Source organism: Sciurus vulgaris (assembly GCF_902686455.1).
Source record: "Sciurus vulgaris genome assembly, chromosome: 2".
Classification (NCBI taxonomy): domain Eukaryota; kingdom Metazoa; phylum Chordata; class Mammalia; order Rodentia; family Sciuridae; genus Sciurus; species Sciurus vulgaris.
Window position 1 is genome coordinate 12,648,696 of NC_136462.1, and position 19,548 is coordinate 12,668,243.

A 19,548-nucleotide genomic window follows, 5' to 3' on the forward strand; every position below is an offset into this window, starting at 1 on the left:
CCAATTGTCACCAAAAGTGACAAAAGTTCCAAAGGAAATGACACCGAGCTTTCATAGCTTTAAGTACCCTTCAAAAACCAATAAAATACACCACTTCAGACATTCCTTCAAACTCTAAGTTCCAATGGTGTCAAGTGGTATGAGTTGAGATCTTCACACTCAATTGACCATGCAGAAGCAGTTCTGACCAAGAATTCTGTAACAATGATGTGGTTATCTTGGTCTGAATAAGACAACCAGCAGCAGCAATGAACCCCACAAAACAGTCTCCTAAGAATGCTTACTGTTCACTGAAGGGATAATGCAAAGCCCATGCTTTCTAATTCTGGAGTGAGTCTCCCAGGACCAAGATAGTCTAATAGGTCAGGATAGTGGAAGCAGGAATGTTTTTTAAAAGCTGCCTAAATTGCCCCAAGTACTGTGCAAATTCCCAGAGTACCCACCATCCAAATCTAGAAATCAGGCTTCCCCAGAGGCACACAGGGTCCTTTCCTGAATTCTCTAAACTCCCTCAGAGCACAAATTGCAAATTAATCCATTTTCCTGTCACCTTATTGTTCCAAATTTGCCAGCCCACCCAGTCTCTGAGACAGACCTTAACAGCGCTGTGAGGAGCACTGTCCAGGGTCCTAACCAAGTCCTTATGGTGCAGAAGCTTCACGGAAGGCAAGCGCTGTTGCCTCTATGTGAAAATACATTGCTTTTGGCACCATGCCCTGAGTAGCTATTGAACTTGTCAGCACCCTCCACCTCAGCCAATCAGTCTCTGTTTAGAATTATTTCTACACACAATGAACACAACTCTTGTGTAGGAACTGTGTTAGTTTTCTATACTAAGATGACAAATTTTCATTGATAACAAGATTGTTGCCAGAAAGATGCTCACATTGTGTTCCACTGGAGCCATAATGGATCCTTCACCTCATAATCTGGTGAGACAAGGCTTATCTGCTCCAGTCAACACTGAGAAAGGTGCATCTAAACTTGCCCTAGTCAATATCAACCTAAGAAATCAAGGATACAAATATTGGGCGCAGTGCAAACTGAAATGTGCATACCATGCGCTCCCCATCAGCCAAGTTCACCTACCAGCATGTTCTGTGGGCGTGGTGCGATTGCCTGGGTTCTCCCCATGCTTGGCTGCCAGGTCCTCCTCCTCTCCTTCAGGGCCTATAATGAACTCTGGTCTGGAAGAAAGGAGGCTGTCCTCAAGGCTGTCTGTGGGCTCCTGAAACAAACACAACAAACAGCCAGATGAGCAGCCCTTCAGGGCTGTATAGAGGTTTGGTTTAAGTCAATAAAAATGGATCATGGCCTATTCTGCTCAGCCATGAACAGAAGGCAAAAGCAGCACACCTCCAAGAAGCCTGAGTTTGCTTCCATAACAGTGAGAGATCTGCACCAACCATTGCTGGAACATTTGTTTTCACTTGAAATACATATGGAAAAATAATGAACACATTGTCAGATCTTCCTAGGCTGAGCTCCGCTTCTGTTTTAATTCCCTAGATCAGTAAGCATCCTGCCCCCCAAGGGACTCCCACCCATGAACAGTTTGTTCAGAGTTTATTTAGGAGGGAAAAATAAGAGGTTTGCAAAGATATATTCAAATACAAACGCTAATTAAAATATTAGGAGCAAGAAGTTACCACAACATGTGAGATAAAGAGGGAACAGGGTACAGCAATCCAGGTGTCCATCAACTGATAGATGAATCAATAAAATGTGGACTGTCCATGCAATGTAATATTACTCATCCTTAAAAAGGAAGGAGATTTTGCTACCTGCTACAACATGGAGGAAACCAGAGGACATTATGCTCAGGCATACCATACAATTTCACTTATACAATTACATCATATAATGTGAAAATAGTAGGATGGTGGCTCCCAGGGGCCACGGGGAAAGAGACGTGGGTAATTGTCATGTAATAGTTTTAGAGTGTCAGTTTTGCAAGAGGAAAAAGTCCTGGAGAAGGGTTGCACAACAGTGCAAATATACTTAAAGTTATGTATTTATACATAATATGTCATGTATATGCATATGTGTGTACACATATATAAATTAAGCTGCAAACATGGAAGGAAAAGAGAATATTTTATTTTTCTGAGTTTTTTTTTTTTTTTTTTTAAGAGAGTGCTAGGTATGGCTACCATTTATAATATCTAACTTCTGGGGCTGGGGTTGTGGGCTGGGGTTAATTGATAGAGCGCTTGCCTGGCTTATGTGAGGCACTGGGTTCAATTCTCAGTACCACATATAAATAAATAAAGTAAATATTCATTGACAGCTAAAAAACTTTTTTTTAAATAAAATAAAAATCTAACTTCTGGTTAGCCTTTATTATGGTTTGGATGTGAGATGTCACCAAAAAGCTCACATGTGAGACAATGTAAGAAGGTTCAGAGGAGAAATGATTGGGTTTTAAGAGTCTTAACCTAATCAGTGGATTAGTCCCTGATGGGATTAACTGAGTGGTAACTGGAGGGAGGTAGGGTGTGGCTAGAGGAGGTAGGAAGTGGGGCATGGCTTTAGGGTACTATATTTGTATCTGGCAAGTGGAGTCTCTCTCTGCTTCCTGATCACCATGATGTAAGCTGCTTCCCCACACCACCCTCTCCAGCCATGATGTTCAGCCTCACCTTGAGCTCCAAGGAATGGAGTGGCCTTCTATGGACTAAGACCTCTGAAATCATGAGCCCTCAAATAAATCTTTCCTCCTTTATAGATGTACGAGTTGGGTCATTTAATCACAGTTGCAAAATAGCTGACTAAAACAGTCTTCTACCTTTTTTCTTTCATGACTCATCTTCAAATATCTTCTTATAAAATTATCCTCATAAGTAACACATTGACCACTAAACATTTTTCTAAATTTATTTGACAGTCAACTGAAAGCAAACAAGAAATGAAGATTGATGGGACAAAGAAGATCATAAGAAGAACAAAATGAATGCTGAAACAATGGCTAAGGCTCTGAAAAACACCTTTGCCAACTTTACAGTTTTATTGGAACTGGCCCTATTCCTAGGACAACCATAAAGAAAACATCATATCAAATCATAAACTGAGTTTCACGCAGCTTGACCCAGTGGAGAGTTGCCTGCTGTATATTGAGTTCTACACAGACCTGGTAGCCCACTTTTCCAGTACTGTCCTCTAAGGTGGCAGGGATCAGTTGTTACCTATCTTGCAAACTAGTCTAAGCCTCCTGCCAGCCCATTCTTCATGTCCTCCCCAATCTCTTGACCTCCACTTGTCCCATGAGGAAGTAGTTACTACATGCAATAGATACTACCTGTTCTAAGACCGAGTCATCATCTGTTAATGAGCATCTACCACACAATGTTTGTTATACTGGGGATTGAACCCAGGGACACATAATCACTAAGTCATGTCCCCAGCCCTTTTTATTTTTTATTTTGAGACAGGGTCTTATTAAGTTGCATAGGGCCTCACTAAGTTGCTGAGGCTGGCTTTGAACTTGTAATCCTTCTTCTTCAGCCTCTGAAGTTTCTGGGATTACAGACATGCACCACCACACACAGCAATTGTTCATCATACCATTTCTGTTTATTAACCAGTTAACATTGTAGAAATCATAATAGTAACTAAGTATTTAGTTTAATGCTATATATTGTTTGCATTGGTTGTTGTTATTATTTGTCTCCCCCTAAACCATGAGGTACTAGAAACATTCAGGGACACTATAAATTCATAGGGTAGAAACTCTATTACCTCAGATTGATACCAATAAATGTGTAGACACACAAACAATATGAAAAATCAAGGGAACAAGCCATCCCAAACAAATCAAAATACCTCAATACAGAATCCACTGACACTACTGTGAAGAAAATATCAGAGAAGGAATTTAGAAAGTTCATAGGTAAATTGATCTGTAAAGTAAAAGATGATATAAGGAGTGAAATTGGAGAGAAAATACAGGAAGTGAAAGATCACTTCAATAAAGAGATAGAGATTCTGAAAAAGAACCAAATGGAAATCCTCAAAATGAAGGAATCAATAAGCCAAATTAAAAAATCAATGGAAAGCATCACCAACAGACTAAACCACTTGAAAGGCAGAGTTTTAGGGAATGAAGACAAAAATATATAATCTTGAAAATAAAGTTGACCATGGAGAAAAAAATGTTAGGAGACCATGAACAGAACTTCCAAGAAATATGGGATAACCCAAAAAGGCCAAATTTAAGAATCATCAGGATAGATGAAGGCTCTGAAATACAAACTAAAAGAATGCACAATCTTTTAAATGAAAAATCATCAGAAAATTTCCTAAACTTTAAGAATGAAATGGAAAGTCAAATACAGGAGGCTTGTTACACATTATTATGAAAATCCCTAACATAGAGAATAAGACAAAATTTTAAAGGCTGCTGGAGAAAAACCAGAGGTCATATTTAGACATAAACCATTCTGGACTTCAACTGATTTCTCAACTCAGACCCTAAAAGCTAGGAGGTCTTGGAATAATATATACCAAGCCCTGAAAGAAAATGGATGCCAATCAAGAATACAATACCCAGAAAAATTAAGGTTAAAATTGAAGATGAAATAAAAATCTTCCATGATAAATAAAAGTTAAAAGAATTCACAACTAGAAAGCCTGCACTACAAAATATACTTGATAAAATATTTCATGTAGAAGAAATGAAAAATAAAATTGAAGAACAGCAGAGTGAGGAACTACACTAGAAGAACTGTCAATCAAAGGAGAAACTAATATAAATCCAACACTAGAAATAAATAAAAATGACAGGGAATAAAAATCATCTCTCAATAATAACATTGAATGTAAATGGCCTACATTCATCAATCAAATGGCATAGGCTAGCAGATTAGATTTTAAAAAAAACCCAACAATTTGCAGTCTCCAAGAGATTAACCTCTTCAGCAAAGACATCTATAGACTTAAGGTGAAAGGATGGGAAAAACATACCATTCATATGGATCTTATAAACAAGCAGGGATTTCTATCCTCATGTCAAATAAAGTGACATCAAGTCAAAGTTAATCAGAAAAGACAAAGAAGGTTATTTCATACTACTTAAGGGAAGTATCCAATAATAAGAAATAACAAAATAAATAAATATGTCCCAAACAATGGAGCATCTATATATATATATATAGCAAACATACCTTCTCAATATCAAGACTCAAATACACTATAACACAATAACACTGGGTGACTTTAAATGCCTAAATAATCACTGGATAGATCTTCTAAACAAAAACTAAATAAAGAAGCTATAGAACTAAAAACTACAATTAAAAATTTAGATCTAACAGACATGTATAGAATATTTCATCCAAATGACTGAATACACTTTCTTCTTAACAGCACATGGATCATTCGCTAAAATAGACCATACCTTAGGGCACAAAGCAACTCTTAACAAAAACAAACAAAATAGAGATAATACCTTGTATTCTATCAGACCATAATGAAATAAAATTAGAAATTAATGATGAGATAAAAAATAGAAGCTATTAATACCAGGGGACTAGATAATACATTATTGAATGATGAATGGATAGCAGAAGAAATCAGGGATGAAATTAAAAAATACTTAGAGGTAAATGAAAATAATGATCCAACAAATTAAAATCTCTGGGACACTATGAAGGTGGCTCTAAGAGGAAAATTCATAGCTTTGAGCTTATTCATTCCAAGAATAGAAAGATATCAAATAAATAATCTACATTATATCTCAATGCCTAAAAAAAAGAACAGATCAATAACAAAATCAGTAAAAGAAAGCAAATAATTATAATCAGAGCTGAAATCAATGAAGTTGTGAAATTTTAGAGATAAAAAAATCCAAAAAGTTGGTTCTTTGAAAAAATAAACAAAATTGATAAACCTTTAACAAAGCTAACCAAAGGAGAGAAAAAAACAAATTATTAAAATTTGTGAGAAAGAAGGAAATATCACCACAGATATTACTGAAAAACATAGAATAATCAGAAAGTATTCTGAAAATTTACTCCCTAAAAAATTAGAAAATCTCGAAGACATCAGCAAATTTCTAGAGACATGACCTACCTAAATTGAACAAGGAGGACATAGAAGATTTAAACAGATCAATTTCAAGTAATGAAATTGAAGATGCCATCAAAAACATTGTTAATAAAATAATGGAAAAGTGCACATAAAAACATATTTAAAAAGATAGTATACCATGATCATGTAGGTTTCATCCCAGGGATACAAGGTTGGTTCAACAAAAAACAAAAATCAATAAATATAATTCACCATATCAATAGACTTAAAGACAAGAATCACATGATTATCTCAACAGATGCAGAAAAAGCATTTGACAAAATACAGCATCCATTCGTGTTTAAAACACTTGAAAAACTAGGGATAACAGGAACATACCTCAACATAGTAAAAGCTATATATATAAACCCAAGATCAACATCATTTAAATGGAGAAAAACTGAAAGCACTCCCTCTAAAAACTGGAACAAAACAGGAATGCTTTCTTTCACCACCTCTATTTAACATAGTCCTAGAGCAATTAGGCAAAAGAATTAAAGGAATATGAATAAAACAAGAAGAGTTCAAACTACTCCTATTTGTGCTAAAACACAATAAGGGAAGGAGGGAAAGAACAGAAGTTCAGTAGATTAGACAAAGGAGAATGAAGGGAAGGGAGTGGGGAAACTAATAGGAAAGACAGTGCAATGAGTCTGATATAACTTTCCTATGTACATATATGAATACAGCACAGTGAATCTCCATACCCCACACCATGTACAACCACAAGACTGGGATTCTAATTAGAATAAGATGTACTCCAAGTTTGTATAAATATGTTAGAATATACACTACTGTGATTTATAACTAAAAAGAGTAAAAAAATCCTTGTGATAAAAGTTCTTTTAAGAATATCAGTAATGCTTTATATTTATGGAAACTACATGAATGGAGTTGTTACAACCTTAACTCAAGTCTTTCAATAGAATTCCATATAGTGTGGCTCCATCTCCTATCTTTCCCCAGGAACTTGTGTTGGTGGAAATAATAGGAAAACTTTTCTTTTGATACAGTCTCACATATAATCCAACATGAAACATAAGATAACCCTAGAGGAAGACCCTGTTGCACTGCTGCCATCTTTATTTCTACTGTACACAGCCATCTGGCTTCTTTCACTGCTTACCACCAGCCGGCTCTCTTCTTTGGGAGCCAATCTCTCCAGGAGTTCACAAGCAAGCTGATAGCACAGGATGCTAGACTGACATAAGTTGCACTCGATTGCTTTTTCCTCCTTCTGGCAGGTGTGAGAGCCCCCCCAGGGGGCCTGGAAGACATTGTTTATAATAGAAATAATGTCCTTTGACAAGCTGTGTTCTAATCCCATTGTGATTCCATCATCTTGTAATTCCATCTAAAAGACATTCGGAAAAGGACAAAAAAAAAAAAAAAAAAAGAAGAAGAAGAAGGAGTTTGTCCTTTTATCCAACATTTTATTGACATACTAATTGGAGATAATTTTCACTACTGACAGCAACATTAAATTATTAAACAACAATAGAAGCTTAATAAATATGTTGGTTTCCAGAGTCTTCTAAAAGGAATAGAAAAACAAGACAAAGTAATGAGAATTATTTTAAAAATCACATGTAACATTTAAAAGAATTGTTTTTAAATTCATCATTTTGTGATAGTTTATATATTTAAAACATTTGTTTACAATAAAAAAAAGAAAAAAATCTGCTATTATTGTCTTAGAAAAATACTAAATCTTCAAAGAAGTAAACATAAGTTTGGAAACAAAAAAAAAAAAATTGCCGCTCCTCACCTACTTTCCAGATCTTGGTTTCTAAATACTGCTATCCACTAAAAGGAAGCAGGGATCCTTGGAGAAATGGCCGATTCCAGGGCTGGGGCAAGGAAAATATAAGACGAGCCTGGAATATCTTGTCATGCCAGACATTAAGGAAATGCTCAGAGAATGATATGGACATGTCAAGAGAGTACAGAGCCAGCTTTCACAGATTTTCACTGGCCAATATGAGCAACAAAATAAATAATAACAGTTAAAGATTGTAACAGTGTTACTGAATAAAATAAGGATCCATGTGTACATGCAGGAATAAGCAGATAGATAAATAAATGCACAAATGAGAGGAAGACAAAGTTGTTCCTTTAGTAGGATACCAACTAATAAAGTTAGAAGAAATGATGGAATTAGAAATATCATTTGGCAGCCGTCATAGTAAAAATTGATTCAGGCATGAATTATATCCATCAGTGCTAAAACTAGTGGGTGAAAAAGTCTGATAAAAAATAGAAAACTTTATCATCTGAAAGTGTTTCCCTACAGTTACTTGTTATTTACCAAAGGGAAAATAAAGTCATCCCCTGGTATCTCCAGAATCTGCCCACAGATAGGAATTTCCATAGCTGGTCAAGTCCTTTATATAATAAAATGGTACAGTATTTGCATTCTTCCATTTATGTTAAATCATCTCTAGATTACTTACAATACCTAATATGATATACCTATTTGTATTTAGAGAATAATGACAAGAAAATAAGTCTGCACATGTTCACCATAGATGCATTTTTTTCAATTATTTTTAGTTCTTGGTCAGTTGCATCTGCTGATGTGGAGCTCTCACATATACAGGGCTGATTTGTAATGACTCAATAGTAGAGAGAATTGGCAGAAATCATGATGTAAACCAAGTGATCAAAGTTATCATCACTAGTAAGTCAATATTATATCTGTGCCTCCTGACATGATGCACTACAAAGGATAGAACATCACATCTGTGGTTCTTCCTGCCAAAAATGTATGATCCAAATTATTTCATAAGGAAACGTCAGACAAACTCAAAGTGAAACACATTCAACAAAACAACTGAACTGTATTCTTGAAAACTGTCAAAAACATACATGATAAACAAAGTCTGAGGGACTGTTCTGGATTAAAGGAGACCAAAAAACCAGGACAAATCATTGCAGTGAGTGATCCTAGATTGTTCCTAGATCAAAAACAGTTTTGTTTTTTCCTTTTGCTATAAAAATGATAGTTATTATATCAATTTTAAATGAGTAATTTCTATAAGATAGGTAAAATATTTCCTGATTTTGGTAACTCTGCTGTGATTATGTTAGAGAATATATATATATATATATATATATATATATATATATATATTTTTTTTTTTTTTTTTTTTAAGGAAATCCACTCGGAAGTGTTTGGGGACAAAAATACCGTGTTTGCAACTTACGTTCAAATGATTCCTTAAGGAAATTCATTTGTACACATACAGAGAAAGAAAGAAGTACATGTGATAAATGTTATCATCTGAAGAATTTGAGACAGGAGTGCTCAGGAGTTCTTTATACTATCCTTGCAACTTGTCTACCAATATAAAATTATTTAAGAGTAAAAAATTAGGAAGAAATGTTCTCCCAACCAAAACCTTTTTAATTTATCTTTTTAAAAAATTATCTTTGAAATCAATCCATAAGATATAAGAAGACATGATGGAATTAGAAATATCATTTGGTAGCCATCACAGTACAAATTGATTCAGGCATGAATCAATCCTATCACTATGGTGTTGTACCTTGCTTTTTCCCCAAAATAGTTTTGTCCTGTTTGTTCATTCAATTTATTCAACAGAATCAATTCTAATGATGCTATGATTTTCTAAAATTCAAATCCATTCTCATACGTCAGCATCATTGCAGATATTCTCCCAAGTTGTTTTCGGGCTCTTTAGGAAATTCCCAAAGCAATATGTAAAAATGTCCTGAGTGGTGCCACATCATTTCATTAAGTGTGAAGATGCCCAACACGTGGAAAGAATCACTATACAATGTTTTCCCTCATTCTTCACCTCTAAGAATGAGGAAGTTCATGTTTCAGCTACCTGTTTTAGGAGAAGATCAAACATGAGGATGAAACAATTTAGATTCATTTCATCATCTTCACAATCAAAGTCAATAGTCCTTCCTCCTGGGTGTCCAAAGTTCTTGAAAGGGCTACGAAATGGACTACGCATAGGACTCCGAAATGGACTCTGGAAAGGACTATGAAATGGACTCAGCATATTGTGCTGTACTCGTCGACCAGGATCAGAAGCAACACTCACCTACAAGAAAGAACGTCAACACATATAAATGGATTCACAGAAGCACAAATGGCTGTATAAAGTAATTAGGGACCCTATGGAAGGTATTTCCAGCTGACATACAGATTTTCTTTGATATTACCCAACAATATTAGTACCTCCAAATACAACCAATCCTCTCAAAACATCAAAATAACAAATAAAACAATCCAAGTTTTCAGACTAATTGTCAAAGAATGAAGCATCATTCACCTGGAAAATGAAAGCATTTGTCATTATATTTTTCATCCCATCAAACATTTCCAATTAAACTAGATTGTCTGAATCTACAGAAAACCATAATCTGAAAAAATGAAGAATTACAAAAAGTAAAATACTGCAAGATAATTTTTAGAATCATAAGCACAGAATCTCAGATTAATATGACTGAAGAAGAATGATGACTTCTGGAAGTCATAATGATTGAACTATCATGAAAAAATAATAAATGCTAAATCTATTATACTGGTTATTCTCTATATCCCCCAAACCTCATCTCAGGCCCTCACTGCCCTTCTCTGCCCAACTTCATGCCCAAGGATGTTCTGGACATACCCTGGCTACCCTGGCTCACTGCCTGGCCTCCAGTTGGGTTCAGTGAATGAAAGGCACCAGAAGAGGTCCTGCAACTGGCAGGGCAGGAGGCAGGAATATTTCTCACCCCCTCTTCCTGCTTCGGAGCTGCAGCTCCGGAAGTGTCTCCGTGGCTCCACAGCTTCTCCAGCCAGCCCTTCCAGGTAGACTCAGCTCCCAGTTGGCTCTAGGAGCTTTCTTCCCTGTTCTTTCAGCCCTAGGGGATTAGAGTCTTCCTACCAGACTGCCACTAGACTCTGGGAGCTTCATTAATCCTTATTGCTGCTGTAACCTTTTCCATAACTCTACAGGCAGAATTTCCATTAAAGTCTCTTCATTTTAACCATCTGGGATAGACTCTGTATCAGGGCCCAGACTGACATATCTGTATATTACTTTCACTCTCAAATCATATTTTCTCTCATATAAAGATCTTTCTAGGAATCAGAAAGCTCCACAGCCATTATTTTTAAGCAAAGAGGAAGAGTACCCCATTAAGAATTGGAATACCTGGATATTTACGGTGTTATTTATGGGAAATCACTTCACTTCACCAAGTATCAAGTTAAGTAGCTGTAAAGTGAGGATAATGAGTTCTTCTCTGACTGCTTCACACAATTCTGTGATATTGTTCATTGTGAATAATTTGCACAGAATAAAGTGCCACACAAAGTAATGCCATTTTAAAGGTTATCAAAGAAAGAAATAAAATTAGGTGGTTGGCAACTTGTTCCTAACAGGCAGATGAAAAAGAAGTGATTTTTTTTTTTTTTTTTTTTTTTTTTTTTTTTTTTTTTTAGTAATGAATACAAACTAACTATGATCACATTAGGTTTCTTCATCCCTAGATGTCAGGTGGCATGGGGACAGTGTTATGGTTTAGATATGAGATGTCCCCTAAAAGCTTGTGTGTGAGACAATGCAAGAAAGTTTATAGAGGTGAAATGACTGGGTTATGAGAATCTTAATCTAGTCAGTGCACTAATCCCCTGACAGGGATTAACTGGGTGGTAACTGTAGGCAGGCAGGGTGTGGCTGGAGGACAGGGGTCACTGGGGACATGACTTTGAGGTACATATTTGTCTCTGGAGAGCAGAGTGTCTCTCTGATTCCTGCGTCCTGTCCTGAGCTGCTTTCTTCCTCACCACCATTCCATTGTGGTGTTTTACCTCACCTCTGGCCCAGAGGAATGGAGTCGGCAGTCTGTGAACTGAAACCTCTGAAACTGTGAGCCCCAAAGTAAACTTTTCATTCTCTTAAAATTGTTCCTGTCAGGTCTTTTGGTTACAGCAGCACAAAGCTGACTGAAATAGGTGGGTTTCATGGAGAGGCCTGCCAGGGAGAGTTGAGAAGTCCTTGCTCACCCTCCAGGGAAAGTCAGCGTCTCAGAAACTGCTTGTGGTCAGCAGAAACCACATCAGATTCCCCACAGAAACATCATCAAAACTTCTAACAGTTTTTATATATATTTCTCATCCACAAAAGTGCAAAGAGGTCAAAAAAATGAGCTCAGTTAGTTCACTGTGTCAGCATTACCTACAGTCACCACCAATTAGTCTTTCCAAAACACAACAGCAAAAAGCAAAAGACAAAAAAAATCCAAACTCCTCACAACGTGTATGAAGCACTGCTCTGCCCAGTAGAGAACTCTCATCTACCAGGAGACCCACAAAGTCGGGGGTTGGCGGGCATCAAAAAAGCTAAGTTTTTTGTATTTTCCTTTCATCAGTGGTGAGAGAGAGCTAAAATTAATTTTTTCCAAAGGAAAACAAAAACTCAATAACTTATTAATTATAGACTATACCAAACCTATCTCAGATAAATGTTTTCTTATTTAATGTAATTTAAATGTTACTGGAATGAGATGTAATTTTTAAAAAGGATTTTCAGAGAGACTTCTTGCGATGCTACTTTCAAGTTTGATCAAACTGACAAGGATTTTTAAAATCTCAGGACAGAAAAGAGCAATCAGGTAATAATTACCCTTCGAGTTCCAAGGTTCCCTGCCAGTTCACTGACTCTTGATTTTCTTTGATTTGCCAGTTCTTTGACAGAATTGACTCCATCAGAAAACATGCTTATTAAGAGTTGAAGTGGAACCATGATATCTAACTCCGATAACACCTGAAGAAAAAAGACACATATCCCCCACAAACAGGTCAACTTTAAAACTCAGAAAACTACATTTGATATTTTTTCCTAAACCAAACTATTAAGCATGAGGATATTCAACCTTACACATACTTTATCAGTACAGTCATCCTCAAATTTTTGCACCAAGAAAATCAAAGGTGTCTTTGAACTGTGAGTTTTCCCTACCCTGGTATCCAATAAATCCCCATGTTCTTTTCACAGAAACTTCTAAGTCTCTCTTGTCACTGTCCCCTTCTCCACATACCCAGTGCTTAGTGTCTTATCTCACACCTTTCTCCTGGACTAACAGAATCTGGTCATATCTTCCTTGAGTTCCTCTGCACTCTCACCTGAATACCCCATCCAATCTTGCTGTCTGATACAAGCTTGGGTCTTTCTGGGCCAAAATCAAGTCATCGTATAAGAAAAGAATTTCCTGGAAATCAATTCCTGCTTCCTTCAGACAGAAAAGAATCACCCCTCTTCTCTGCTTCTTAGATCTTTATACATATGTTTATTACAGTAATTACCACTTTTTGCTGCATTTAATTATCTATTAATATTGCTCCCACCATGAGCTGCTTAAAGAAAGGAAGTATGGGAGAAGGACCATCTCTCATCCCATTTTTATCCCAGTACCTATTACAGAGCCTGGCACACAAGAGCACTGAAAATTTTTCCAATTAATGAATATATGATTGAACTTCAAACACTATATTCTCCCCAAAAGGTGAGACCAGGACTTTGAAACCTACAGCACTCTGCCTTCACAACAAAGCCATGTTAAAGTTCAGTCCACAGTGTGTGAACTGTAACTGACCTAACTGGTAGGAACAGAGGTTTGCAGCCTAAAGGGTGTGTAACAGAATACTGAGGCAACATTTAGCCATCTGTAGGAAAGACTGCTTTCCTAAAATAAAAATGACCTTATTGAAATCTATGTGGAGATAAATAGTTAAAATTCTGAATCTCTAAGGTGACATTTTTTTTTAAAGAAAATTCTCCCTTTACTCTTCGTCAAGTGCAAAAAATATTGTTCCCTAGTTTAGAATCCAGAAAGGCCTTTTTTTGCAACTTGAAAGGCACATAAGCGAAAGGTGTATAAGAGTGCATCTTTGTGTGACACAGAAATGCATCTGGGGCTGGAGATGTAGCTTAGTGGGGAAGAACACGCCTGGAATGTGTGAAGCCCTGAAATCTATTCCCAGCACAGCAAAAAAAAAAAAAAAAAAAAAAGTAAAAAAATTAACTAGAACCATAGTTAATCTAAACATTGAATTTGTCCTTATTTTCTGAAACTGCTCAAACTTCACATCAATTAAATAAATTTATTAAAAGTTCATTAAATAGAAAGCATGTCCAGAAAGGGGAAAGGATGAAGAGGATTGTAAATTCAAAAATAAAAACTGGTCCCTGAACCCGAGGAGTGTGTAAGCAGGACAAGAAACAAAAACTAACTCTAAGAAAGAACAGAATTCATGCAGAGAAGCTGTCTAGATATTGGAGGGAAGAAAAGTGATCTTAATGGGAAAATGGGGGTGTAGAGCAGAGAAAACGCCCGAGGAGGCCACTCCTGAGCTGGACATTGCAGCAGAGGTTGGAGCTCCCAGTGGAAGCAGAAAAGAGAGTCATTCCAGGCTGTGGAAGCAGATGAACCACATCCTGCCTTAAGCAGTAGTTCTCAACTTTTCAAATAAAGGACCTGTTCAATATTAAATGTTTCTCAGAATCCCAGACAGCAAGTAATATGTAAGGACCAAAAAGTACTATGAATTCAGTAATACTATTGCATAAATTTGTATTTGTTAACCATAACTAGAGCTATATACATTTGAAATTTAATCATTTATTTATGACTATGAGATATTAGTCTACAATAATCCTCAATGAACACATAAACTTAAGACTCTGCAAAACCTCCCACCCCTCTAACAAGACTAAGAACTTAGCTTCTAGGATAAGAACAATAACCCCAAATGACCATAAGTATCATTCACTTACATGAAGCCATAATAAAGCTTGTTCCTGTACAGAGGAAGGGTAGCCTGTAAACCGACAACTAATAAAGCCAAACATCTCTTCCAATGAAAAAGGCAGAGGACAGAGCTCAATGTCAAACATTTTGCTGAAAAGCAGAGCAACAAGAGTAAATGACCAACGGGCACACATTAGGGTATATGATGCCACCAAAGTATTTCTAACTATACCCTATGCCTTTCAGATGAGTTTGTGTTCTGACCTACTATTAGCATGCCTTGTTTCACTGTAAGAGAATTGCTTACATCATTGGAATATGTATATGTATAAATAATTCATACATTAAAAACATTTAATGTCCATATGCTTATTAGGTTTAACAGAAGGATTTGTATTTCTAAAGAATTAGAGTTGCTTCCTAGCCCTAAAAATATTTTCTCTTTGTACTTTCCCAACACAACCCATGAATCATATTTGAAAATAAGCAAACAATATGGTGTATATTTATTACGCCTCAAGAACAAAATCTTTTCTGAACAATTCCAAATCATTTTAGTTCAATTAATAGTAGCTATTTCATTTGGGGTTTCCCAATTCTCATAAGATTGTTAAAAAATTAAGGGAGATTATACAAAATGCTTAGTAGAGTACCAAGGACACAGTACATTGTCAATAAATGTTAGATATCACTATAATTACAGTGACTTCATTAAACTACTTACCCACCTTAATACTTCCCTGAATTCCTTTAACTGATTATCTGGGACTTCTGTTCTGATGGCTTCCAGCCACTCTGGCATAATACACTCCCACACTGATTGACTGATCACATTGTAGGGGATCAGGCAAAGGATCCGGTTGAGACCTTCCTTCAGCTGCGTTACTGTGCTACAGGACTTATCCCAGTATCCACCAACCTGGTGGGATTTTCATAACCACAGGCAAAAAGAACAAAACACTCCTGTTAACAATCATATGTAAGAACTTCCTAAAGGAAATGGGTACAGAGAAAGGCCAGAGCCCATAATATTGGAGTTTTTGGCCAAGAAATTTCAGTGAGATTTGTAAGAATCTACAACTCAACATTAGATACCATTAGTAGTAAAAAGTACAAATAGGTACAAATACTGATCACAGATTGAATTTGAACTGTTCTTCTTCAGACTTTCCAGATCACAATGATAATTCCAAAGATTTACTCCTACAGGATTGAGACTACTGCTGGAGTATTGTTATTTCTGAAGCTTGATAAATTCCTTACAGCATGTGCAGTCACACCTGTGCTTCAAAGGTATAGTTTTCTACTACCACACACTTTAGAGTATAATTTTTTTTTTTTTTTTTTTTTTTTTTTTTTTTTTTTTTGGCAAACATAGTGATGCAAAGTTCTGTTTTTCGCTAAGCTGCATATTCTGCCACAATTTTTTTTCCTAAGAATGTTCTAAGGCTGGTTAGATTTGTGAATAAAAAGATGCATTTTGTAATGATCAAGATAGTTCATCAATTTCCTAGAGGAAGGAAAACATTTTAATCATAAATTTACTTATGTAAGTTGTTTTAACCCTGATGTTAAAGATACTATATTTTTCTTACAAGCATAAAAGTAACAAAGAGTTGACTATTGACAGGTCCTGAGCCTTTACCATGGAAGATAAGGTTTATGAGAAACCACTTATTTTAAATGCATCCAATTTTTTTCTTTTGTGTTTTTGTTTTGTTTGTTTGTTTTAGGCTATGTGGATTGAATGCATGACCCAGCACAAATAAGAATGTACTCTACCACTGAGTTACATAACTCCTGCCCAATGAACTCAATTTTAAATGTTTAGTGATTAGATCTAGAATTTTAGATTATTACAAAAAATTAACCAATTCTATTTTAAAGCTCAAATATCTATCTGGTGTCATATTGATCAAAATTCCAAATGACTGGCTATTTTCAGAAAATGAATTTATTTCTGGGATTTTTGTTGTTGCGCTTAATTATAGATGGACTCCAAAGAGCGGACACAGATAGTGTTGAGAACCTGGAATGTATTGTTATGTAGGTTCCTTTGCATTATATAATTCATGGTCAAGTCATGCAAAGGCTTGATTTTGAATCAAATTTTAGAACAAGTACACCATTGAAGATCCTTAATTGTCAATGGTCAGATTATGAATCCTTTTATTTGGAAAAACAGTCATAATCAAAAAGATTTCTAAGGGGCAAGGTCAGGACATGGGAGCATGGGGCTGGCTTGGGGCTTGCTGGCCAGAGGCCAGCCCAGGGATGGGAAGCCAGCCACGATTTACCACCTAAGGCAGGAGCCAGCAGGAAGATCTCGACCAAGCAGGTGCAGCTGTGACTGCTGCTGCTGCTGCTACTCCCACTCCTTCAGGCAGCAGGTGCTGCACAGGTTTGCCTCTGCTACCCTCCAGGCCAGACCTGTTACTGGCCACTGCCAGGGAATCAGCTTTGCCACTGGGGTGCAGGACGTACCCCTGGACTCATGAGTGCCTGTCCCTACTGGACTTGCCCAAGTTGGATGGGCACAGCATGGATAGTGTCAACTGTGTTGGTGTCACCAGGAACCAGAACATCCCCCAATACTGTGGCTCCCACTGGGAACATACCAGTATCAGTGCCATGGCAGATCTCACCAACATCAAGAGGAAGGGTGCAGGACCCTCCACCCTGTTCTGGTGCAACAGTGTGTGAGGAAGGGTAGAGGCTACTGGTTTGGGAGTATGTCCGCCAGCATGGCATTCCCAAGGATATCTACAAGGATTACCAGGTCAAGGGCCAGGAGTTAAACATGTTTAGCTAGTTGGAATATGAACTAAAATGAGAGTGCCATGCCATTCAGAACTACACCTTCTGAAAAGTAAGTCACTGTGGAATCCCTCTCTGGGAAGAATAGCATGGTGACAGAAATCTACACAAATGGTCCCATCAGCTGCAGAATAATGGTAACACCAGAGGCATTTGTGTCCAACTCTGCAACAAGGCCTACATAAACAATGTCAGTGGGATGTCAACAATGGGACCAAGAACTAGAAGATCTGTAATTCATAGGGTAGACCATGGACAAGAGAGGCTGAATAAGGAGAGCAACTGACTCCTATAAAGACAGAAAGAACACCAGTTTACAACTGTGTTATTGAGGAGTACTGGACACTTGGGAACCCCATTTTTTAAGTCAGATGTATGTGGAAGATTACTTTTTTAAAAGAAATGATATCATGAACTGTAACCAGAGAGTATCCTTGGCCATATGCTCAAGCCTGGTTAGTAGGACTGGGGTGATGGGCTGAATACCAATACTATACAGCTGCCAATGGCACTGAGCAGCCAGAAGTGGTGCCTGGCAACACGAGGACCAGCGTGGCTAAAAGGGCATTCCTGAGAATGGGCTGAAAGTGAGATGACCTCCACACCTACACAGGGCTGCTTGTCCCCCACAAAGACACAGACAGTTAGCTAGCAGGCGAGCAACCTACCAAGCAGACAGGAAATTATGGGACCAATAGAATGTCTGGTACTCTGTATTGGCAACTGTGGTCTGTAACATAGCATTTAAGAGGTAAAACAGTTCCGACAACACCAATTCTTAACGTTACCTCAGAATCAATCGGGGGAAGGAAGCAGTAACTTTGAATTCCCCAAGTGGGGAATAAAATATCCAACTTAAAGGGCTGGGGACATAGTTCGGTGGAGCTCTGTATCACTTGCTCAATGTGCACAAAGCCCTGGGTTCAAGGCCCAACACAGAGAAAACATACCACTTTAGACAAGGAAAGTAAATAAGAGTATTTTTAGGGAGCACTTACTGAACAAATGTCCTATTGCCCACATGAAAGGATCAAATGGAAAGAACAACACACACAAAAAAATATATGATGCCTAGTCTAAAAGACTCCCTTAACAAAATTAAAGAAGAGAAATCAGATTTAGAGCTAAAATTAAGACCCACACCCACCACAAACTCCCCTCCACTCCTTTCCTACAAATGACCCAGCTGAAGGCTGGGGTCTGACAGGAACTGTTCTAGAAGCCGCCTCTGGAAAGTTAACGGGACCACAGTAAACCTGCTCCTGAAGGCTTTGCTGAACAGTCTATAAAAACATTCCCAAAGCACGCAGCTGGACACCCAAAAGCCCCAGAACACAGAATCTTCCTTTCTCTATCAGAGGGAAATCTTTTCTCTGACATAAAGAAACAAATTCAAAGTAATTTAGTTGGATGAGCAGGCCATCCCTTTAACGTTATTATTGAGGCCACCACCCAGTTCTTTGAAGAATTAAAAATAACTGTCCTTGCCTTACTGACTTTATATAAACAGAAATGTGGCTTTTAGAGTAACCTCGAGTCACCCATCTTTCTTACCAATCTCAAAAGTCCGCTGATCATCTTAAAATGCTTGCAGATGCTGTTAAAAGTCAGAACAAAAAGGAACTGTCCTGCCCTAAGGAAGAAGGAAAGCTCAAATAGTAGTTGCCCTAGGCTTCCGCCTGCTCTGTCAGCATCTCTGAGACCTTGCACCATCGAGCCCTCGGCCTGGCTATAGAACCGCAGGCTCTCAGGATGGGAAATTTCACCTGCCCTTAAAATGCCTGCTTGTAAAAGTTCAATGCTGCCCTGAGAATTCACTGTTTGTTCCACACAAAACTTGGTAATAAGCAAACATGCTCCCGAAACACCCCAGAGCAGGAGTTTTAGACA

The 19,548-nt window shown here is 37.3% G+C and overlaps 1 protein-coding gene across 1 annotated transcript in view; it reads right to left on the reverse strand.

Moving 5' to 3' along the window:
* UNC79 (unc-79 homolog, NALCN channel complex subunit) overlaps positions 1–19,548 on the reverse strand; it is a 258,705-nt gene that overhangs the window by 118,233 nt on the left and 120,924 nt on the right. Inside the window, 6 exon segments of the mRNA XM_079130155.1 lie at positions 1,090–1,228; positions 7,193–7,420; positions 9,921–10,142; positions 12,717–12,857; positions 14,868–14,991; positions 15,570–15,760. Coding sequence (XP_078986281.1) covers positions 1,090–1,228; positions 7,193–7,420; positions 9,921–10,142; positions 12,717–12,857; positions 14,868–14,991; positions 15,570–15,760 — 1,045 coding nt within the window.